Source organism: Austrofundulus limnaeus, unplaced genomic scaffold (genome assembly GCF_001266775.1).
Source record: "Austrofundulus limnaeus strain Quisiro unplaced genomic scaffold, Austrofundulus_limnaeus-1.0 Scaffold357, whole genome shotgun sequence".
NCBI lineage: Eukaryota > Metazoa > Chordata > Actinopteri > Cyprinodontiformes > Rivulidae > Austrofundulus > Austrofundulus limnaeus.
The window spans coordinates 13784-36303 of record NW_013952759.1 but is presented as its reverse complement, the minus strand read 5'-3'; the positions used below and the strand labels follow the sequence as shown (position 1 = coordinate 36303).

The following is a 22520-nucleotide window of genomic DNA, read 5'->3' as shown; positions in this document are numbered from 1 at the left end:
ATAGGACGTCTAAATATGCGCACAACAAAAAGTGTCCAGCAGATGGCAGACAAGATTCTTCTTAAAGGGCTGCAGTTTTGAAATGGACTTTATGTTTTGAGGAATGTCATTCCATGCTTTAGTATAAACATAGAAGAAAGACCTTTGGCCGTAACAGTTTTTAAAATTCAAAATGAGAGAATCAAAAAGAAAAAAAATTGTCTGAAAAAAGCCTGAATTTTGCCTAAAACTCTCAGACTGAAGAAGTCTCTTGGAGGAGAGACGAAACGTTTTATTAGAGAAGAACCCGTCCAGAAGACCTATACAATTTTTTTCTTTTTGATTTTTTACCTGGATTACTGAGATGCATCAGGACAAAATGAGAGAATGTTTGCAAAACAAAAAAAATAAGTTTATCCATTTGAACATTAAATATCGTGTCTTTGTAGTGGATTCAATTGAACATRGGATTTGCAATTTCTGTTTTTATTTATGATTTACACAATGGTCCAATTGAAATTGTGGATGTAATTGATGACTTCTGTGTCATAAAAGCAGGCTGTTTTTTAATGTTTTGTTAATTGGCTCACCTTTTTTGTTTGTATGGAGTATAATTCAAGGTAAACACATTCTCTTAACATCGGAAAACATTGGTAATTATGAAACATCGTCAGCATTATCTCTTAATGTGTGATGTTGAAACCAAACTGGAAGTGCTCAATTTGATGGATTTAGTAAAAAAACAAAAAAAAATCTGACTTCCTAAAGAGTTTAGCTCAACTAAAAACTGGATTGGAAAAAAAAAGAAGGTTGAAACTTGAATTTTTCAGCTGTAGCTAAACCAAACACAAAAAATAACAAAAAATGAAAGTGTTGTGGAAATATTTATTTAACAAAGACAGAAATAYGTGGTCCAAGAATGAAGGTACTCCGTGGAATGATCAGCTGAGTTTTATTGCAACAACAGGAACACAGAGAACAACATAGAGCCTTTKAACTGTCCCCCTGCTCTCTGTTCCTGTTTCTGCTTCTTTTGAGGCGGTTGAGGCTTCATATATACTGTTTAACAAACACTATTATGTCATCTTAATAAAGCGATATTTCATCCTAAAGAAATGCTGGGTCAAGGGAAAACACAAAGATACTGTAAACACAAGTGAAATCTATGATTGTTGTTAGCAAATCTTGTTCTGACTTTAATCATTCTATCTACTGATAAACAGCATGTCCTGAAAACCTAGGTCATTTATGTCATAAATTACTGGCTTAAACCTAAAAGTATTATTTCCATTACAAAAGTACAACAAATGAACTGGTTAAGTTGTACAACAGCTTTTAAGTTGCTCCTTTTTAACTCCAGAGATAAAAGTTAGCTTTTTGACCTCCTAATCAAAACACACAATTAACTTGATTTTCACAGAACCACACAAGATATAAAACTTCTCATTTTTAATATAATGAACCTGTTATTTTTACCATTTGAAGTAAAGTTCAGAAAAACACAAGAGAAGGGGGCAAATGATTATTTTTTTCTAAAWATGTTCATAGTGCCTATTTTTGCCCGTTACTACTAAAKGCRGATGATAATGTAATTGCAYKTGTGTGTTTATCTGTTAGCAAAATATCTCATAGATGAAACTCCGAGGGTAATAATCACTCACTTTACATCTACAACTGATTCATTTAAGGGTCAWCCTGGCACAACTAACTGAACTTAGCAAACACAAAACCTGCTATAAACCAGACAGTTTTACAAATATTCATTTTTTAAAATCTATTATTCAGTCATTGCATTACCTCATCCAAGTTCTGCAGAAGCCTGWTARTCACCCATTCATTCAAATCAGGTGTGTTGGAGCAGAGACCAGGATTGTTCACCGAGTCTGAGCTCAAATCGCACAGATGAGGGTGGGAAGAGAAACCTTTTTCAGACATTATGTTGCTGTAGATTCTCAGTCATCCAGGACATGGTAAAGCCAAAAATACTTCTATTCTGCAGCTGAAGACAAAGATCTTTTTCAAACCAATGTCCAGTGGACTAATGTGGGCTTTTGAACCCTTCAGATAAAAAAAAATAAATAAAACACTGGGAAAAAAAATTACACATTTTTTTTCTTTTTCCTTTKTTAGTTGGTGACAAAGTGCCGGCTGACATCAGGGTGACCTCGATAAAGTCTACCACCCTACGAGTGGACCAGTCCATCCTTACAGGTACTTCTCACCAGCCAACCTGCATTAAGGCTCTGAGTGTGTGACACTTTCTCTTCTTGCAAATTGAATTTATATTATCTTATTATTTGGAGTTAGGAGTTGTCTATTTTCTGACTGCAACAGTGTTTGTTTCACAATTTGACCTAATGATTACATGGTATCCTCAGAAATCCAATGCTAAAAATGTTCTTTGTGTTCTGTAGGAGAGTCTGTGTCTGTCATCAAACACACCGACCCTGTTCCTGACCCGAGAGCTGTCAACCAGGACAAAAAGAACATGCTGTTCTCTGTGAGTGTCTCCACCTGCATCTTCTCATGTCAAAACCAACATTTGATCATGTAGTTGAATGTTGGTACTGCTGGTTAGCTGTACACAACAATCACAATTCGGTCATGGTTCATTGTTTTTGATCGGGGGAAAAAAATTGTTTTATTGTGGCTTCAACTTCTGCTCTGTGGACCTGTGTCTAAAACAAGGGTGTCAGAGTTACACAAGGRGGCCGAAMTTTAAAACTTGGTCCAAGCCAWGGGCCAATGTTTTTCATTGTTTATTGAAAGTGTTATATAAAATATTATTCTTGTATAAATACAACCAAATTTTCTAAATATTTTATGTAGCGTTTAGGACATAATAAACCTAACAAAGAAAAAGATGCACATCTTTAGCATTCATTTCTTATGCCTCATTTCCTACAAACGAGTTTCTGACTTATTATTTCTTAGAGATGTATTTTATCACAATCCAGCAAATTGATTAAAAAAATCAAACTTTCATAAAAAATCCAAATATTTTACTTTAAAATAGGAAGAGAAAACAGAAAAAGATCATTTGAGTTAAAGTTTTGATTGATTGATGATGCCTTTATTGTCATTGTACAGAGCACAATTAAATTACATTTAAGGAGACACACGATAAAAATATGGGGGAAACAGGTGATCAGGTCATGCAGCAACCAGCAGGGTTTGGGCTACCTTTTTCACATCAAAATTAAATATTACTTAAATAACATTTTTTTTTTGGATTGAAAGTTGTTCAGCTGTCATGAAAATAATGCATTAAATGCATAGACAAAAAGTGAAACCATAAAACAATTAAACATTTAAAATGTTACCTTTGGGGCCAGATAAAATGTCAACCAAGTCCAGATTAAATGAAAATAATTTGTTAATGGAATATTTTCAATATAATTATTGCAACAATAAAAATACAATTATAATAAGTGAATAAAATTATCATAGTTATTAAGTTTGCTTACATTGTTATAATGCCCATGTTTAACAGAGTTGTTAGTACAGTTTGCAAACATTAACCAGTAATAACTGGGGGCACAAGTTTCTGCTGATGTTATTTTGTGGGCCAGAGCCTAAAAAGTTTGAAAAGTCAGCGTTCCCTATRCCAGTGGTTCCCAACCTTTTTAGACTTGTGTACCCCCTGAGCCATTTTGTCATACCACTAGTACCCGTTCCGTCAAACGTAATGATTATTCTCCAAACCTATAATGTACTACAACTGATAATTAAATGAAAATTATTTATYTAACCCCCTTAATGTAAACATTTAATTCTTGGGTATTTTATTCTTTTCAACTTAAATTAAACATAAAAATAAAAATGTTGCCTTGAAAGTCAATAAGTAAATAAATAAATAAACCAGGTAATGGCAGATGCAGAAAACAGCAGCGTCCAAAGTACATCAGAAACTCACCCAAATGAGCAAGTTCCATGAAATTCCGCATTTTATACTGGATTGCATTTTTTTTGTCAATTCCACAATTCCGTCTGCATTTTCTGCATTGCAGGAATCATAGGGACCTACATATCCCAGTCCTGTGAAATTTTCCCACATACCCCCTGTAATATGCTTGCATACCCCAAGGGAAACACGTACCCCTGGTTGGGAATCACTGCTCTATGCAATCTTTTTTTAATTGGTTTTTGGCAAGTTAGCCTAATGTTGCATGTTGCACCTACTGGGTTGGAGTCTGAAACAAAGCAACAAAATACTCAAACATTTTGCAGCTGTTTGTGTAAAACAACATTGTGTTCATATGGAACACAATCACACGGACCCTAAAGGCTCACAGTGGAAGTTTTCAGGATGATTGAATCACGCTTCTACTTCTCAGAATCACATTCACTTTTTAAAGTCATTGTGTAGATTTCTGATTTATTAATCTAAAAGTAAAGTTTCATTTCATTTGCCTGTGCTTAGTTTTTCTTACGTTGTTCTCAGGGCACCAACATTGCTGCGGGTCGCGCCATCGGAATCGTCGTCGCGACCGGCGTCAACACGGAGATCGGGAAGATCCGCAACCAGATGGCATCCACAGAGCAAGAAAAGACGCCTCTGCAGCAGAAGCTGGACGAGTTCGGCCAGCAGCTCTCAAAGGTCATCTCCTTGATCTGCGTGGCCGTGTGGGTCATCAACATCGGCCACTTCGGAGACCCGGTCCACGGTGGCTCCTGGGTCAGAGGGGCCATCTATTATTTTAAGATTGCTGTTGCCCTGGCTGTGGCTGCCATCCCGGAGGGCCTGCCTGCCGTCATCACCACCTGCCTCGCCCTTGGCACGCGACGCATGGCCAAGAAGAACGCCATCGTCCGCAGCCTGCCTTCGGTGGAAACGCTGGGCTGCACATCTGTTATCTGCTCTGACAAGACTGGAACACTCACCACCAACCAGATGTCCGTCTGCAGGGTACGGTTTGATCAAGGGTTAACTTCTAATCTTATCTGGTCAAATAGCGTTTATCTACCAAAGCTACTATAAATGCTAACATAAACCTGACAGGACTGACACTTGCAGAAATGCCTCAGGGAATGTACCCATAAAATTGGTCTTCAAACTCTGATTGGCATTTCTGATACCTCAAGTCAGCCTTAGTTTTCTATTTTTCCAGGTGTTTAGTGGATTTTCCAGCCTTTCAGCACTTGAAAAAGCTCTTTGTTGTTGTAGTGTTTATCTCCACTCACCAGGTTTGCGATAGCAGCCGGTGGAATAATGCAAACAGGCAAGACCGACCAGTGCCCGGGCTACTAAAATACTCCATATCACCAAATCAGCTGGCACACAGGAGCAATAGAAGTTTCTGAAATGTCACATTGCCTGAACAAACAGAAGGCGAAAATGGTCCTCGACTGGTCTGTGGGTTTCATTGAATAAGTTGTGCATACAGAATCACGTTGGACAACACACACTGAAAGATCTTCTCCACAGATATTCATAAGTCACACATGGCCTCGCCCTTTCCTTTGTCTCTGTGTTTGTGTGTGTTGCTCGCTAAATGACTTCGCTCTAAGCGCAGAGTAAATGTCAGCGCTGCTGTTTGTCTTGGCTCGCGTTAAGGCCTCTGCACACACCGCAGTCTCAGTTAACACCTCGTGTGCTTCGACCTGCAGCTCATCTCTCACCTCAGCAACACGAGAGTCAGCGGCTCGTTTGAGTCGGTCAGAATCACAGCAGCCACGTTATCTCTCTCTATTGTCAAATGACCTATTAGACAAATTTCATTAAATTTGCAAAAAATAATCATTTAATCAACAACTATAAATGATTAGTGTTTTGAGTCTTTCCCACTCAAGATGGCCATCACTAATAAGACTTTATTCAGCTCAAAAAATGTCTAACTTATAGGGGACATATGTAAAATCCACTTTTTTTAGCTGTTAAATGCGTTTTGTTGTGGACTTTAAGTTTGATTTAGTTTCTCCTGGTGCTGCAAAGTTGCCTTATGTTGTGTTTGGTTGATATTTTTCAACCTGTTCAGTTTTCTGTATTTTCTATGACATTTTCTGAACTATTACGTCAAATAATCTGGTAATTACCTTATAAGGTCTGGACTTACCAACTGCAATTTCCTTGTCTTAATTCTCCTCTGGTTCTGGGTCGATCTCTGGTTCTGGGTCAGACTCATGAAAGGCTGGATGGACAAGTCTTATGTTGTTGACATCTTTTAATTAAATTGTAAATAAAACATTTCTGCATCACTAGCAAAGGTAACCGATTCTCTCTAATAGGAGTGGACCGGTCTGGAAGCAGGAGGGGGGGGCGGAGCTTGAAGCTCCTTCTTGTTGTTTTGATGCACACACCAGAAAAGTGGTGAAAGAGGGGAGAAATTCAAACCAAAGCATTGTAGCTCCACTTTATAAAAACTGAATGATTTAAATGTGAAAAGGAAGTGTTTAAACACATGATATGTCTACTTAAATATCTGTAACAAAACATAACTGTGATAGAACATGGTCTGATATGGTAAATGGACTGAACTCATACAGCGCTTTTTCAAGTCCTTACAGACYCCAAAGCTCTTTATTTTTACAGCTATTCACACATTCATACACACATTCACACACTGATAGTGGTAAGCTACATTGTAGCCACAGCAGCCCTGCTGAACACTGACATGCGGGGCTCCCATGCACCAGCACTACCAGACCTTCTGACCATCACCGGTTGGTAGAAGTGGAGCAAAAAATTCCGTGAGAAATACTAATTCCTTTGTGGAATGTTTTAAGTTTATTAGTTTTTTGTTTTATTTATTGAGAGTACTTAATAATCTAAAATCCAACTGTGACCAATCTCATCAAATCAGAGGTTAAGTCAGATTTGTTCAAACAAAACTAATCACATTTTTAAATTCTTGACTTTTTAAGCTACATTTTGATTCATCATTATCCTGACATTATGAGCAGTTCCAGAATGAAGCAAAAAAAATTGGGGTGTTTGTTTGCTCAAAAATCCTTGTTAGTTGTTGGTTCAGCTCAGAAAAGTGTTTTTGAACATTCTTTAAGATTGTATTTCAAACCTTTGCTTTAAGGGACTCATAGCTGAGCTATCATATATCATATCATCATATTCTGACAATTATTACAGCTTTTATACCAATGCATTATAGCTACTTGTTACCTCACTACGCTACACTGAATCCTCAATTCAATGTGACGGATCACATCTTCCTCTGTTTTAGAATTCAAAGCAAATAAGCTGGGGTGTACAGATGGTCCTGCAGGAAACAAATGACTCTGAATGACTCAAAATTTGAATTATCTACAATGTAAATATGACCCCCAAAATTCACTCATCTCGTCCTGTGAACATTGGCGGCAAGAGATAATTCTTGAAAGCTCCTTTTTGTTGTTTGTAGTCAGAGCTGCTGGTCTGCATCCTCTGTTCATCTGAAGGTTTGCTGTACAAATACTTGCACTTTATTTCCTCCCAAGATGACGTGGAGTATCTGTGGGGATTATTGTGTAGCTGCAGGGAGTTCCCTGCAGCGGGAACAACCCTGAAAGCCTCTCAGCTAGAAAAAAGAGCAGACCATCACCGGCAAATATTAATTTTCTTCTCCCTCCTGTTCTCTCTGGCGGGCAAAACACGTTAATTTCACAAAAAATAATTAAACATCCGTTTTATGTTTTCATTATCAGCATGGTGTTTCCTGAAGATAAGATAATTTAACTTTTCCTTCATCTGGTTTTATTCGATTATTGCTGTGATGCTCGTCTGTTTCTGTGTAGACTGGTCTGCAGCCAGCGGTCCTGAAAGAACCATAAGGGGTATCCCCATATTGTTGGGATTTCCAGGGATTCCCCTCGTGATCCAAACACCATACTTCCCTTTTCCCTTCACTCTCCTACACATACACACATGCTCTGCAGATCCCGTAAAAAGGGTTACTCACCATGAATCCCCACATAACCTCAGAGGAAGCAAGTGGGGAGAAAAAACTCTTTTGTCAGAACCACTGAGTCACAAAGATCACACTGTGCCTGGTTTCCCTGGAGATCTCAGGGACTCAGATCATGAGAGGAAAACACACACAGGTACTGAATCTTGAAAAAAAAAATTCAAACCCGTTGAAGTTTTCCACGTTTTTCCACATTTTTCATGTTACAAATGCAAACTAAACAGTATTTTACTGGGATTTTATGTAACAGACCCAACACAAAATAGTGCATTACTGTGAAGTGGAAGGAAAATTATCCATGGTTTTACACATATTTTACAAATAATTATCTGCATTCATCTCTCTGATATCCAAAACTAAGATTCCATTCAACTGATGTCTGCTGTCACCTGGTCAACACAACCCCCTCTTCCAAAAACGAAAAGGCTAATCTTAGACACCTGAGCAAATTTAATCATCTCCTGCTGTACTTTTTTCCCAACTTTATTTGTCAAAACATCATTTACAAGGAGATAATCTGAAAACAATATGTCAATTATGTGCAAATACAGATCGTGGAACAGTATGGATTACAGAACAGTAAATGATGACAAAATATTAAGAAAGAAACTAAATTAAAAAAAATTATAAAAACAAAACAAACAGGGGTTTATGTTTCCAAAAATACATTTAACATAGTACAGATTTCAATTGTTTTAACAGCAAGATTATTGTCAGAGTTTTTGATTGAGTATAATATTAAACTTCATTGCAAAAAGCAGTAAAACAAGGTTTCCTTTCAAAATATTTGGAACAGGGAATATAACATTTAGCTAGAACAAGTAACAGATTAAAAAGAAATTCTGGTCCTCTTCTGTACTGACAGTGGCTAATCAAAACATTTTAGCTATTTCACCCAACTGTAGAAGTAATATTTTATCTAGGCACTGTGAAATAATAGTAGTTTTTTCCTTATGTTTCATTTTAGGCCTCTGTAACCATTTTTGATGGCTTCCTTTAGTAAATTAGAGTGTATAAAACCTTAGAAACCTAACAAAATATTGTGTATTTTAAAGTTTGATACATTCACTAACACTGCATTTTTTTGTTTGTTGTTCTTTTAAGAGCCATAAAAATACCAAAAGACGTGTCTGATTACAAATTCATCCATGTTAAAAGCAGTTTGAAGTCTGTTCGATCCAGCCACACTTGTTTTTACTTCTTTGAATTCAGGAAACACCATTTGTGCAGTTATGTCACTAAAACACAAAGTATATTTGTTTATGAAACGGTCACATAGAAAACACTAAAATTCTACATTATTTAGTAATGTAAACCTGTTTCTATCATTTTTGGATGAGTAGTTTTTCTCACATCAACAAGGAAAATGATAAATGCTGAGTTTGGAGGTGTGAAGTCTCATTAGCAGCTCGTAGTCTGACTACTTCTGCCAACTGCAATTCGTCGACTGGCTGTCACGGCAGTTAAAATAAATTTATTGCTTTATACTGGATCTTTAACTCCCTGACAACATATTTGTAGAGTATCTTTAATTTGGAATATCAAGAATTCCCCAATGTTTTTTACTGAGCTGTATTTTTTTTTAACTTTTTGCTGGGACAACTCCTGTGGGGTGACAGACTGGGGTGGTGGTTTCCATTTTTAAAAAGGGGACCGGAGAGTGTGCTCTAACTATCGTGGATCACACTTCTTGCCCTCCCTGGGAAAGATTACTCCAGGGTGTTGGAAGGGAAGCTCTGATCATTGTCGAACCTCGGATTCAAGAGGAGCAGTGTGGCTTTCTTCCTGGGTGTGGAAGAGTGGACCAGATCTTTACCCTTGCAGAGTTGCTAAGGGTGTCATGAGAGTTTGCCTCTCTCTGGTCTACATGTGTTTTGTGGACTTGGAGAAGGCTTATGACCACGCTCCTCGGGGAATTCTGTGGGGGGTGCTGCGGGAGTATGGAGTGTCTGGGTTGCTACTAAGAGCGATCCAGTCCCTGTATAACCAAAGCAGGAGCTGTGTTCACATTCTTGACACAAAGTCGAGCTTGTTCTCAGTGCGTGTTGGACTCCAGGGCTGTCCCTTGTCTCCAATCCTGTTTTTAGTGTTTATGGACAGGATCTCAAGGCGCAGTCGTGGAGAGGAGGGGTCTGGTTTGGGAACCACAGGGTCTCGTATGATGTGGTTCTGTTGGCGTCTTCAGTCCAAGACCTTCAGCATGTGCTGGGGCGGTTTGCAGCCAAGTGTGAAGCAGCTGGGATGAGAGTCAGTTCCTCCAAGTCTGAGGCCATGGTTCTCGACGGAAAAGGGTGGAATGCCCCCTCCGGGTCAGGGGGGAGTCTCTTCCTCAAGTAGAGGAGTTTAAGTATCTGGGGGTCTTGTTCACCAGTGATGGTAGGATGGAGCGGGAGATGGATCGATGGATTAGGGCCTCATCCTCAGTAATGAGAGTGTTGCTTTGGTCAGTCGTGGTGAAGAAGGAGCTGAGTCGAAAGGCAAAGCTCTCGATTTACTGGTCTGTCTTCGTTCCACCCCTCACCTGTGGTCATGAGGCGTGGATCATGACCGGAAGAACGAGATCCCGGATACAGGCGGCCGATATGATCTTCCTTCATAGGGTGGCCAGGCTCAGCCTTAGAGATAGGGGGAGGAGCTCCGTCATCCAGGGGGAGCTTGGAGTAGAGCCACTGCTCCTCCACATCGAAAAGAGTCAGTTGAGGTGGTTCATCTGATTAGGATGCCTCCTGGACGCCTCCCTTTAGAGGTGTTTCGGGCACGTCCATGGGAGGAGGCCCCGGGGAAGACCCAGGACTCGCTGGAGGGATTACATATCCTCTCTGGCCTGGGAACGCCTCGAGGACAAGCTGGAAAGTGTCGCTGGGGAGAGGAGGTCTGGGTTTCTCTCCTGGACCTGTTGCATCTGCGACCCGACTACAGATAAGCGGAAGAAGATGGATGGATGGCTGTATTTTTTAAATGGTTTTTACATATTACATTAAACAGGTGAGGTAAAAATAGCTGTTGTGAGGTTCAGATCTCATTAATTTTGACAGATTAAGAGCAAAGGAACATACCCGCTCATGTACATATACATAATTGTACACACAGGAAAACAAACAAAACACACATGGGGAGGAAAAGAGAGAGAGAGAAAATAAAGCAGACACACAAATTGATCAATCAGCATCAAGACCTGTTTTTCTTACCAGATGACAAGTCTTCTTTCCACATCAAGTTGAATATCATTTTGGACTAAAAAAGTATAAATTATGCCCCAGATTACCCAAAATTTATCAAGCTTGTCTATAATAAAACAGCTGATCTTTGCAATGAAAAGTAAAATGTCATCTTTTTAATCCATCTCAAAATTCCACATAATGTATCTTTCTTCCACGATGATGCAATACAGCGTTTAGCATCCAAAAAGCAGACATTAATTAGTGATCTTAGATTGTTTGAGAAAGTCTTCAGGATAGATATTCAAGATACACATTTTAGGTACATTTGTACGGAGCAATAACGCAGGTGAGGGTAGGAATGTAAACCGAAAGTTTTGCTTTGCATCTTAGCTTCTTCACCTCCACAGACCTGATCAGATAATCACCCAGTATACAGCATTGGATTTCCCGTATAGCTGATGTTTCTGACTTTAAATAATCAGTAGAGGCATCTTATTAAAATAGGTGTTATTTAAATGAGGTGTGTTTGGATAGTATTGTACAACACCAGGCACTCCATCACCTTCTTGTTTTGTTTTCATTTGTATTTCTAGTGGATTGCCCTGAGGTAGGGATGTGGGTTGCATGCAAAAATATTTGAATATAAAGCTAGTCGTTCTAAGGCTCTGGGACTCTTGTGAGCAGCATGTTTAACACTGAGTGTTTGTTCAGTCCCATGGTGCTTTTGTTCAGCAAAAGTAAAAACAGAATCAAATACATTTTGGGAACATATTCATTTCAAACTGGTGAAACTATTTAATACAAGTTGCTATGTTTTAAAGGTACAAAACAAAACAAAAATATTGTACTACAGTTTTATGCACTGTTGTAGGATTTTTTTAGTTTTCAGGTTTTTCAGGGACATCAGCTGGTCCTGCGTAAATATCTATATTCTGTTTGGGTAACATTTTTCAACCAGTTTTCTCTTTTTTTCATGACATTTTCTGAACTATTACATCACAGTATTTGCTGCAAAACTGCAAAAGAAGGTTATGAACCTGTGGCTAACCAGTTCTGCAAATTCAGATCAAAGCATTGCGGTTCCATTTCTATAGAATGCAATGAATGATTTGAAAAGGAAGGATTTAAAAGCATTTAAAATATTTAGCTCTGTGTAACTCTGAAATATAGAAGGAAATATAACTTTAAAAATATAGCCTACAATATTTTTAATGCACCTTTTGTGCCACTTTTCAATTAAAAAATTGTTTTTTCTTGCATTTAACTTTATTAACCTGAAGGGGAACACTTTACAATAGTACTTATATTCAAACTGAAAATCTCTTAATTCCATTTTGTAAGTCATCGAAATAAAAACAATCAATTTTTGACACTTCTTAGAACCTGTTGTAAAAAGCTTTCTGCAGCAGCAGCACCAGAGAATCCAGCTCTGCTCTAATTCCTAATTAACAAACTCATCTGCTCCCCATGTGYCTGCTTTTYYTTCTCTCACAGATGTTCGTTGCAGATAAAGCTGAGGAGTCCAGCTGCACCCTGCACGAGTTCTCAATAACTGGTTCTACGTACGCTCCTGAGGGACAAATGTGAGTGTTGCACGTTTTTATACTTTCTGTTGGGAACACGTAATGTCTGTCTTCATTAATAACTCTTTGGACCATCTAGAAAAAAATAAAAACAGTTCTTCTGCACTAAATGAAGAGTTTGACTTTTTCTCTTTTTCTGTTGTCATATCACAACCCAAGACTTGGCATTCTTTTAGTTTTAAAGAGAACATCAACACAATGGGTTTTAACTTTGATGATATTATTTTCCGCTGTGATGAAGTCTTGTTTTTGGTGAGTATTTGTGGAGGTGTGCAGGTAGGTGGCCTGTCCATTCAACAGTAGGAGGATTTCAGCGGGTCGTTTGTGTATGCGTGCTGTTTATTCCACTGTTTCAGTGAGTCCAGCATCCTGACTCGGCGTGTCCCTGTCAGTTTCATAACAGCGCAGTGTGGGTTTCTGTGTGGGAGCCTCGCTAGCAGCGGTCTCTACAGGGAACAGACCCGCGGTTGTCATGCTGACGGGACGACTTGCACGTGTGCAGCCGCTCTGTGTTTACTACTACACAGCCAGCTCTGCGGGGCTGCACAGCTGAATGTCAGCTGAAGTTTTCACGAGGCCACTGTGTGTGAGATGAAGTGAGTTTGTCTGATGACACCTGTACTTTTTTTTTTCTTTCCCAGACTTAAAGGCACGAAGCCCATCCAGTGTGGAGACTTTGATGGACTTCTGGAGTTGGCCACCGTGTGCTCGATGTGCAACGACTCCTCTCTGGATTACAACGAGGTCACAATAGTTTTTCAGATTGCAGTGTAAAACAGTCAGGCACACGTCGTTGTGCAATGAGATTTTTAAAGTAGGGAATTAGATATTAATCTGGATAAATATAGAAAACCGTTGTTTCTCCATTCTCTTTCTGTGTGTGAACTTTTGGTCGTTGGTTTTTCATTTTAAAAACAGATACTGGAAAAACAAATAGTTATTCTTTTTTTTATACTCCAAAAATGGGAAAATGGTTCTTCTTTTTAGTTTTTTCAAACCAGAAGTTTAACAGTCATGGCAACTCAACGCTGTCCTGTAGAACCTGCTGCGGCTTCAAGTTCCTCCCCGTGGACCTCTTGGAGAAGCAGCAAAAATCAGCTGACACTTGGTAAAGAAATGACAAATTAGTTAGCATTTTTTATTCCTTTTGCCTGGTTAGCTAGTTATAAGGTAAAACATGTTTATTTATCTCATTATCAGACTATTTAAGGTGGAGCTAGATAATTTTTAATTTTTTTTTCTTAGCTAGCATTTAATTATTTATAGGCAGCCGCCTTTTATTAAAGGTTACATAACTAGCTCCACCTTAAAAGGTCTGATAATGGTTTTAAACTTTATGTATTAGAAAAATAAAATGACAAACCTGCTTTCCCATTTTTGGAGTWTAAAATGAAAGTAGAATAACCATCCACCTTTTTTTTWAMAGTTGCCAAACTGAGCTGGAAATTTCTCACATTGACTCTTGTACAAACAAAACCAGATGTTTACATGCACTAAACAAGATACATAATTATTCTCAGAGACATTAAATGAGACTAAACCTCAGTTAGGATTCCTAAAATTAGTTTTTATTTGTTAAATGCCCAAATAATGATCTTTGATTACTKTCTTTATAGATATTTTCTTAGTGGCATTGCCTTTTAACTGTATGACTTAGTTCAGATGATGAGTTTCCTTCCACAAACTTTTCTCAGTAGTTTTTTGGATCTTTGCTCAATTACCTCTGACAGAAGTCACTTTTCACAAATTTACTAGGAGACTGAGATCAGCCACTTTAAAATTAGATTTTGTTGTCCTGTAGTCACTTTGTGACCAACAGTATGCTTCAGGTCCGTTTGTGAAACCCATTTGAGACCAAGCTTTAAGTTCCTGCCTGATTTGAGATGTTGCTTCATTATTTCCACACCGCGTTTGCTCCTCACGATGCCATCTATTCTGTGAAGTTTATCCTTCCTGCAGCAAAACACCCCACTGCATGATACTGCCACTCCCATACTTCACAGTTGAGATGTTGGTCTCAGGCTTGAACGCTTTCCATTTTTTACTTCTTTCTTTTAGCGTTGGCAGAGTACTAAAGACCCTGGAAAATCACAGGGTTTATGTTGGAGCATTCACTAATTGTTTAAAAAACTAAAAAAACAAGCTAATTTTAGATGTGGTCAAAAGAAAAAAGAAACATCAGCCATCTATTGATAAGTATATTTGCACATRTAAGGAATTAGCTTTGGGATCCGGGTGCTACACAAACATTTCTAATTGCAGTTTAAATAAATCCCCATGGACAAGAATAAGTAAAGAGTCCGGGTTTGTCCGCTCCTCTCACAGGATCTGGTCGGAGTGTGAGTCGTGCGCTCTGCACACCAGTGTTTGGAGGAACGCTGACCAGAATGAAGCGAACAGTGGAGCAGCGGCGTTGCAGGATCGCTGTCCCATCAGCACACCAGCCGTGTTGATAAGACAGATTCCTCCACGTTGTCTGACGGCTCCGAGGAGCTGCAGAGTCCAGCTCACGCAGCCACACCCCGAAACACAAAACAAATAAAGAAAAGTCTGTTTTCCCCACCGGTAGCTTGAGCTCGTCCATTTTGTTGCTCGGTTGTGGACACGTTTGAAAGAAATCTCCCAGCTAGCTGTAAAGAATGAAGGTGTGAGATGAAGATAATGACCGTTCAGCAAATCAGAATCATTTATTGTCATTCACACAACATCAAGATGCAGTGCAGAGTGAAATTTGCAGTTTAGAGCATCCGTCCGGAGAAACACACACATGACAAACATGGGGGGAACAAATGTCCAGGGTCTTTCGCAACTTAGTGCGCTACGTTTGCAGTTTAGAATACACACACACATAGGAAGGGTGAGTTAAAAAAGAGCTTTGATCCTGTGTTTTATACAGAAAACACACAAGCATACGCTCAAAAAAACTACTCTGTGACAGTGCAGTTAGCTAAGGAGGGGAGGGGGTGGGGGGTCAAAAAGCAGAGGATTTACAGCTTCTCTGGTGAAAAATTAAACATTACCACAAAAACAAAATGAAACTGCAGAGGACATTTGCAGTTTCTGTGAAATATCTTACGGAAACGTATCTGTTTCTATAAACAACTTTTAGAAAACATCTATCTGCAAATGACTCAGAACWAATGGAGGTTCACCAAAACAGAAATCAAAATAAGTGTATTTTAGGAATCCTGGCTGACTGAAAATAGAAAAGGTCTCATCTGATTTGTCAGTCAGGTGAAAATGTTTGTGTTTTTTTACAGTGTGTAAATATTGGGGACATTATGAGGGAAATCTGTGATCACAGCACTTTGTGGTGAATTMTTTTCCAGTAAGAAGACACAAACTATAATAAGATTTGCTTACACTCRGCCTCCGCTCCCTCAGCCGAGCTAATTTTACTCATGTATTAACTCCTCTCTCTCGGATTGCTTTTCTCACCTTTTTGTCGTTGCCATGTTATCATGGTAACCACGCTGAGCAGAGAGGCCAGGAATAAAGCAGTTCTCAGCCTTCTTGTGTCCTCGAGAAGATTTCACATTTCACAAATAGCTGCTTTGCCTCACTTAATAAGAGGAGAGAGTAGAGTCTGGAACGGGTGGTCCTCGAGCRCTGCTATCCTGCATGTTTTACTTGATTTCTGCTCCATCACGCGATTTAAATGAATGAGTGATCACACAAACAAAGCAATGTGTGCAGCACCGTCRACCCAGACTCGACCCCCTCTGTGTGACTCGGGGTTCAGTGTTTGTCCCAAGGGTTCATCGTGTTTCAGACACAACGAAAATAAGAGCAAATATTTTACCAGCCTGTCGAAACGACCATGTCTTGTCTTCCAGGCTAAAGGGGTCTACGAGAAGGTGGGGGAGGCCACAGAAACGGCTCTCACCACCCTGGTGGAGAAGATGAACGTCTTTAAGACTGACTTGTCAGGACTCACGAAGGTGGAACGTGCCGGGGCTTGCAACTCGGTGAGCACATAAAGATTTTCATTTGACTGCTGTTGAAAGGCCATGGTGGGAGATAAAGGTTTAGTGTGTGTGTTCATCAAATTTGGGTTGGATTATATAAAATAATAATTTGTTTCCTTTTTTAACCAGGTATTTTATTTGAACTGTAGAGGAATTAGAAAAAAATGGCAGTTTTATATTAGCAATCATTGTAATTTTGACCCAAATCTAATCAGACTRAGTACTACCCTGATGGAGTTACTGTGCTTATTTATAAGTAAATACTGTATACAGTGATTGCATTCAGGAGATATCGTGCACACAAGACCACCTGYGATGGACGGACACTGCACTAACACACAGCCAGAGAACAGTAGGCCTCCAGCTTCAGTGGGCGGAGCCATAAGGATTGGAAGTCGATGACAGGTCCTAATAAGGATAGGTGGTTGTTAATGGTGGTCAGGGCCATGYCTCAAAATACTCAGGCTACAGATTTGAACCCAGGTTTCGTCTRGTAGGGCATCCGGCATGAATTGCCAAATCCCTGAASAAGGRAGCAGCTGAAGAAAAACAAAACGGAAAACAAACTCTGTTAGCAAAATATCTCATGAGTCACTGAGCGAATTGCAATGAAATTTGCAAAAAGTAACCACTGGCTGTGCATCTTTCTCACCCTAAAAAGCACAAATGTTTCTAATTCTGTTTATTTTAGATGCTGTGCTTTCATTTGTTATRGTGGAGGCTTGAGAGTGATCCATAATAATCCAAATACTATGGATTGCACTCTTGKAGTCAACTCTTTCTGTTARCGAAACATTTCACRAAATGCTGAACAGATTTTAATAAAACATGTGGGAAAGAATCATCAGATGGACATCTGCAACTGTTTCAAGATGGCTGCCATGGCTAATTGACCTTAGTAAACAGAAAATAGGCTACAAACAAAAATTYGATGTGGTTGTAGCTGAGAGTCATTCTCAACATCTCATTAAAGGTTTGATTAAAACTCACATTTSTCAACATGAGATGGTTTTCGTCAATGACTCTAGCTTTAGACATGTATTTTTGAAAGCTTTATGATTTATTGCTGCCAGTTGATCAACAGTGACATTAAATTATTGCCAATAATTACAAAGTCAAACACCTCAGGAATTTAATTTCCCACTCATCAAGTTGAAGGAGTTGTTTTTACCCTAAAGGCGGCAGGAATTTCACACAGAGAATAAACCCTCATATGTTCWGTTTTATATGACAGAACATATCATAAGAGCACTTCTTAGCTGTAAAGACACCAGACTTCCCTGCTGCTGTAACTGAGTGTTAGAGAGGAAAAAAAAAAACATCTCTGCAGCAAAAAGCTCATTTTCTCTGAGACTGAGCTGAGAGGGAGTCCAGCCTGAGGATGAGACGAGGGACTGATGAGCTGTGGTTGCAGTGATGAAACTTTTCACTGATTCAACTGAGTCAGTACAGGCCAATRAAACTCCCAGCACTCACTTCAGGGATGATGAAGATGATGACGATTTTTGATGAGAAGAGCCTTGTTCTGAGTGAAGTCAGGAGGATAAAGAATAACATGCATTTATATATAAATATATATATTTTTGCTGGTTATAAATAGCCATAAAACTGATGGAAACTGGAAAAAATTGTGCTGAAACAAACCTTTTCTGTTTTCTAGAGCAGAGTTTTGTCAGTGGCAGATTTGAGACCATCTTTAAGGTGTTTGAAGTCCTGACAGATTGTGAGCTCACCACCTGCAGTTATCTAGTTGTGCCATCGGTGTTAACCTCCTATACTCCCCGTGTGTGTGTGTGTGTGTGTGTGTGTGTCATCAGCACAAAATCTGAACTTGAAGGACCCCTGCTGGTAGAAACAGAGGCAGCGTTCCTCTTGAAGAGAATGGAGCGTGTTTTAGCTTTGCAGTGAGCCAGCTGATTTGTGTCTTTGTTTTTCATCTTTCCTGCTGATTTTATCTGTTTTAAATTTTCCTCCGCCAAGTCGTGAAATGCAGCTGTTKCCATGGCAGCAGCCAGAYGTTAAAACGAGATGGTTTAGTGTCWGATCTAAAGTGTCGTTCTTCAGCCGTCACCAGATCGGATCAACAGTTCTGTCTCCCATCAGCTGCCTGCCAAGGCTCAAACAGCTACTCTCTTCATACTTTGGTTCTATTATTATTAATAATAATAATATTTTTTTTGTTGTTTTTATCCATCAGGTGATCAGGCAGCTGATGAAGAAGGAGTTCACGTTGGAGTTTTCTCGTGATCGCAAGTCCATGTCAGTTTACTGCACCCCCGTCAAACCTGGTTCTCCCAGCAAGATGTTCATCAAGGTATGGCTGCAAACTTTTTATTTTTATTTTTTAACTTGCCACATTTTGATTTGCTTTAGAATGATTTTAAACTGGATGTTTTTATTCCTGATCAGTTTGTGATTCTTCACAGTGATAAAACAAAAGTGTCCTTTCACTTTGTGCTAGGTAAAACATTTTGGACAAAATGAGAACGTTTGTTCAGCTGTTTTATTTTAAAGAGAAATTAATGGAGACGTGTAACTAAATTATTTAATTAATCAGCTCTACTTAAAACCAGACCAAGTCATTGTTTTGCAAGTCTCAAGTCAAAACAGGCATCTGTCAAGTCAAGTCCCAAGTCTGAAACTTGGAATTTCAAGTACTTCCGAGTSTTTTTTTAAACAATGTTGCAGTTATATGTTAAATGTAAATATTAGACTTGGTGCTCTTTTTAAATCTGTATTTATGATGAAACATGCTGCTCAATTTAAAAAGTATTTTAAAAATCATTTTAAGTTGCACCCTTATGATCACATCGCTACTTTTTGTGGATGATGTGGTCCTRTTGGCTTCATCAGATCCTGATCTCCAGCTCTCACTGGAGCGGTTCATATCTGAGTGTGAAGAGGTTGGGATGAGGATCAGTGCCTCCAAATCCGAGACCACGTTCTTGAGCCAGAAACGAGTAGGTTGCCATCTCCGGGTCAGGGAGGAGGTCCTGCCCCAAGTGGAGGAGTTTAAGTATCTCGGGGTCTTGTTCATGAATGAGGGACGAATGGAGCGAGAGATCGACAGGCGGATTGGTGCTGCRTCTGCAGTGATGAGGGCGTTGTACTGGTCTGTCGTGGTGAAGCGGGAGTTGAGCCAGAAGGTGAACGTCTCGGTTTTCTCTCCAGTCTATGTTCCTACCCTCATCTATGGTCACGAAATTTGGGTAGTGACCGAAAGAACGAGATCACGGATACAASCGTTCTAAATGAGTTTCCCCTGCAGGGTGTCTGGGCTCTCCCTTAGAGAGAGTGTGAGAAGCTCGGTCATCCAGGAGGGACTCAGAGTAGAGCCACTGCTCCTCCACGTCGAGAGGAGCCAATTGAGGTGGTTCATCTGGTTAGAATGCCTCCTGGACGCCTCCCTGGTGAGGTGTTCTGGACACATCCCACTGAGAGGAGACCCAGAGGAAGACCCAGGACATGCTGGAGGGACTATGTTTCTCAGCCTGGGAACACCTTGGGATTCACCCAGATGAGCTGGTCCAAGTGACTGGGGAGAGGGAAGTCTGGGTCTCTCTGCTTAGGCTGCTGCCCCCGCAACCCGATCCCGGATAAGAGAAAGAAAACGGACGGACAGAGGACCCGCGGTTCAAATAAACTTATTTGCAAAAATATTCTTTCTTTAAACTATAACTTACCATTAAAAAAATCTGGATAATTCATATTTGCTGTGCTGCAGCAAATACAGAAAAAATGGCCGATGGTCTGCCTTTGTTAATAAATAGTGAGCGAAATTAATTAATGGGGCCCACGTTATAAATAAAGTGTTTTAAACTTTAAATTTTTGGTAAAATATCAAATCTTTCAAGTAAACAGTGTCCAAGTCCAATTCAAGTCCCAAGTCTGAACATTTCTTCAAGTTAAGTCTAAAGTCAATATTAATGAGTCATGTCTGACTTGAGTCCCCACCTCTGCTACAAACATCAATAAACCAATATTCAATTTAAAGTCCTAGACCTCATTGATGAAATGTTTGTTGCCCGCCTCTTTTCATGCTACAGTTTTAAATAAAAATCATCTTATRACAAGAAGGAACCAAGCTGTAGCTGTTTTAGTCTAACCTATTTTATGATTTCATGTTCCTCATGCAACGYGAGATAACTCAGAGCTCAGATCACATGATGTAAATGACTCTCAGCTACAACAACTCCAGATTTTAGCTCAGTATCTGTGACATTGTTTGAGTTGTAGCCAGTTTTGTTTGCTAAGGTTACGTAGCTGTGGCAGCCATCTTGYATTTTTGTTGACTCTATAAGTTAATCAAATATAGACATACAAAAGTTTCCTTTCTGAGTTTTGTTAAATACTTTGTGGTTCAGGCAGTATTTTGCTAACAGACATATGGACAATCGATGGCATGCACACACGGACAGAAACATTATCGCCCTTCTTTGGCGCTGGATGATTTAAAAAAAAATGTTTGTTTTTAGATCACAAAGATGATGTCAAAACCTCACACATGAGGTAAAAGGTGAAGTTTCTAAACAAATACTTGTACGAGTCTAAATATGCARACGGTAGAGTCCCTGCAGACCTTAATGAGCTGCTTAATGGAGCTGATTGACAGAAAACAAAACTCCTCAAGCAGAGAGCCGTCAGTTGAAACATGAAACTCAGCCAAGAAGCTCATTTAACACAAAAGCCTGATTAAGCAGAAATTAAAGAGTAAGGCTATAAAAACAAATCTTCCAGGAACTWAAAATTGTCACAGTGGGAAACTTAACATAGGAAATAGTTGAGAAAAGAAAGAGAAAGAAAGAAAGAAAAAAAACAATGGGCAGAGACACGAGTGAAATTCTTATTTAAAAAATCTGTATCGGACAAAATAGGAAMCAGCACGTCAGGCTTTTTAAAGATTGGTGATCGACCAGAATCTGTGCACCCCTAAACATTTTGTCCGTCCTCTGCTTCTTGTTTTCTGCYGACAGGGGGCCCCTGAAAGCGTGATGGAGAGGTGCGAGTACCTGCGTGTGGGAGCAGGGAAGGTATCGATGACCCCGGCTCTGCGCGAGCAGCTCATGTGTAAGATCAGAGAGTGGGGGACGGGCAGGGACACGCTGCGCTGCCTGGCTCTGGCCACGCACGACAGCCCTCCACGCAAAGAAGACATGGACCTGGAAGACTCCACCAAGTTTGCCCAGTATGAGGTGAGAGAGAAAGGGATGGGCTACGTCTAGCTTATTACTATGTTAYTACCACTTTATATTTCTGATTAAAAGTTACTGGTTTTAGACAGTGGCAAGCCGTTCATTTTGCACCTTGGTGTCCTGCCTGAATTTAAACGGTCATTATAACRCTACAGCTACAGAAACCATGGATAATACACAGAAACTCATGTAGTAAATATGAAACTTATTACTGAAGCAAGAAACCCAATTAACCCAATTTAACAAGTTTCCAAAGTAAACAAAACATTTTATATGATTACAAACATCATCCGCCCCGTCCTCAAGAAGAGTTCAGTTCCTCTGTCATGATAACAAAAACAAACCAATTTTCATGTAAGATGCACTGAAACAGACTTTTTGTTTAGTATTATGAAGTCACTGAATGTTGTTTGGAGCATTCAGTGTCTGTATGTCTTTAAACGTAAGCTCAGCACTGAAGGACCTTTATTATGACAACTTGACATTTACATTACRCTGCGTGTGTTTTCAAAATAAAGAGGTTTTTACACTTTACTCCTTATTCTTGAACTGATTCACTGTCATGAAAAAGTAATAATGTGTATTTTTAATTGAAAAACGGTACAAACACAATTTATTTGAACCTAGTAGTAGTGGACAGCACTAATCCAAAAATTAGCTCCTCAATTTCTAAAGTGCTTATGAAAATATTTAGGTCCGCAATTAGCGGATTTGTGCTTTAACGGACTTGTGCCCACCA

The 22520-nt window shown here is 39.4% G+C and overlaps 1 protein-coding gene across 2 annotated transcripts in view; it reads left to right on the top strand.

The window, feature by feature from the left end:
- LOC106528045 (sarcoplasmic/endoplasmic reticulum calcium ATPase 2) overlaps positions 1–22520 on the top strand; it is a 68113-nt gene that overhangs the window by 35774 nt on the left and 9819 nt on the right. For both annotated transcript variants that reach the window (XM_014023098.1, XM_014023097.1), the window contains exons 6-13: positions 2110–2190; positions 2394–2479; positions 4424–4888; positions 12533–12621; positions 13263–13365; positions 16458–16589; positions 18787–18903; positions 21563–21781. In XM_014023098.1, the coding sequence (XP_013878552.1) occupies positions 2110–2190; positions 2394–2479; positions 4424–4888; positions 12533–12621; positions 13263–13365; positions 16458–16589; positions 18787–18903; positions 21563–21781 (1292 nt within the window). The remainder of the gene's footprint in view (positions 1–2109; positions 2191–2393; positions 2480–4423; positions 4889–12532; positions 12622–13262; positions 13366–16457; positions 16590–18786; positions 18904–21562; positions 21782–22520) is intronic.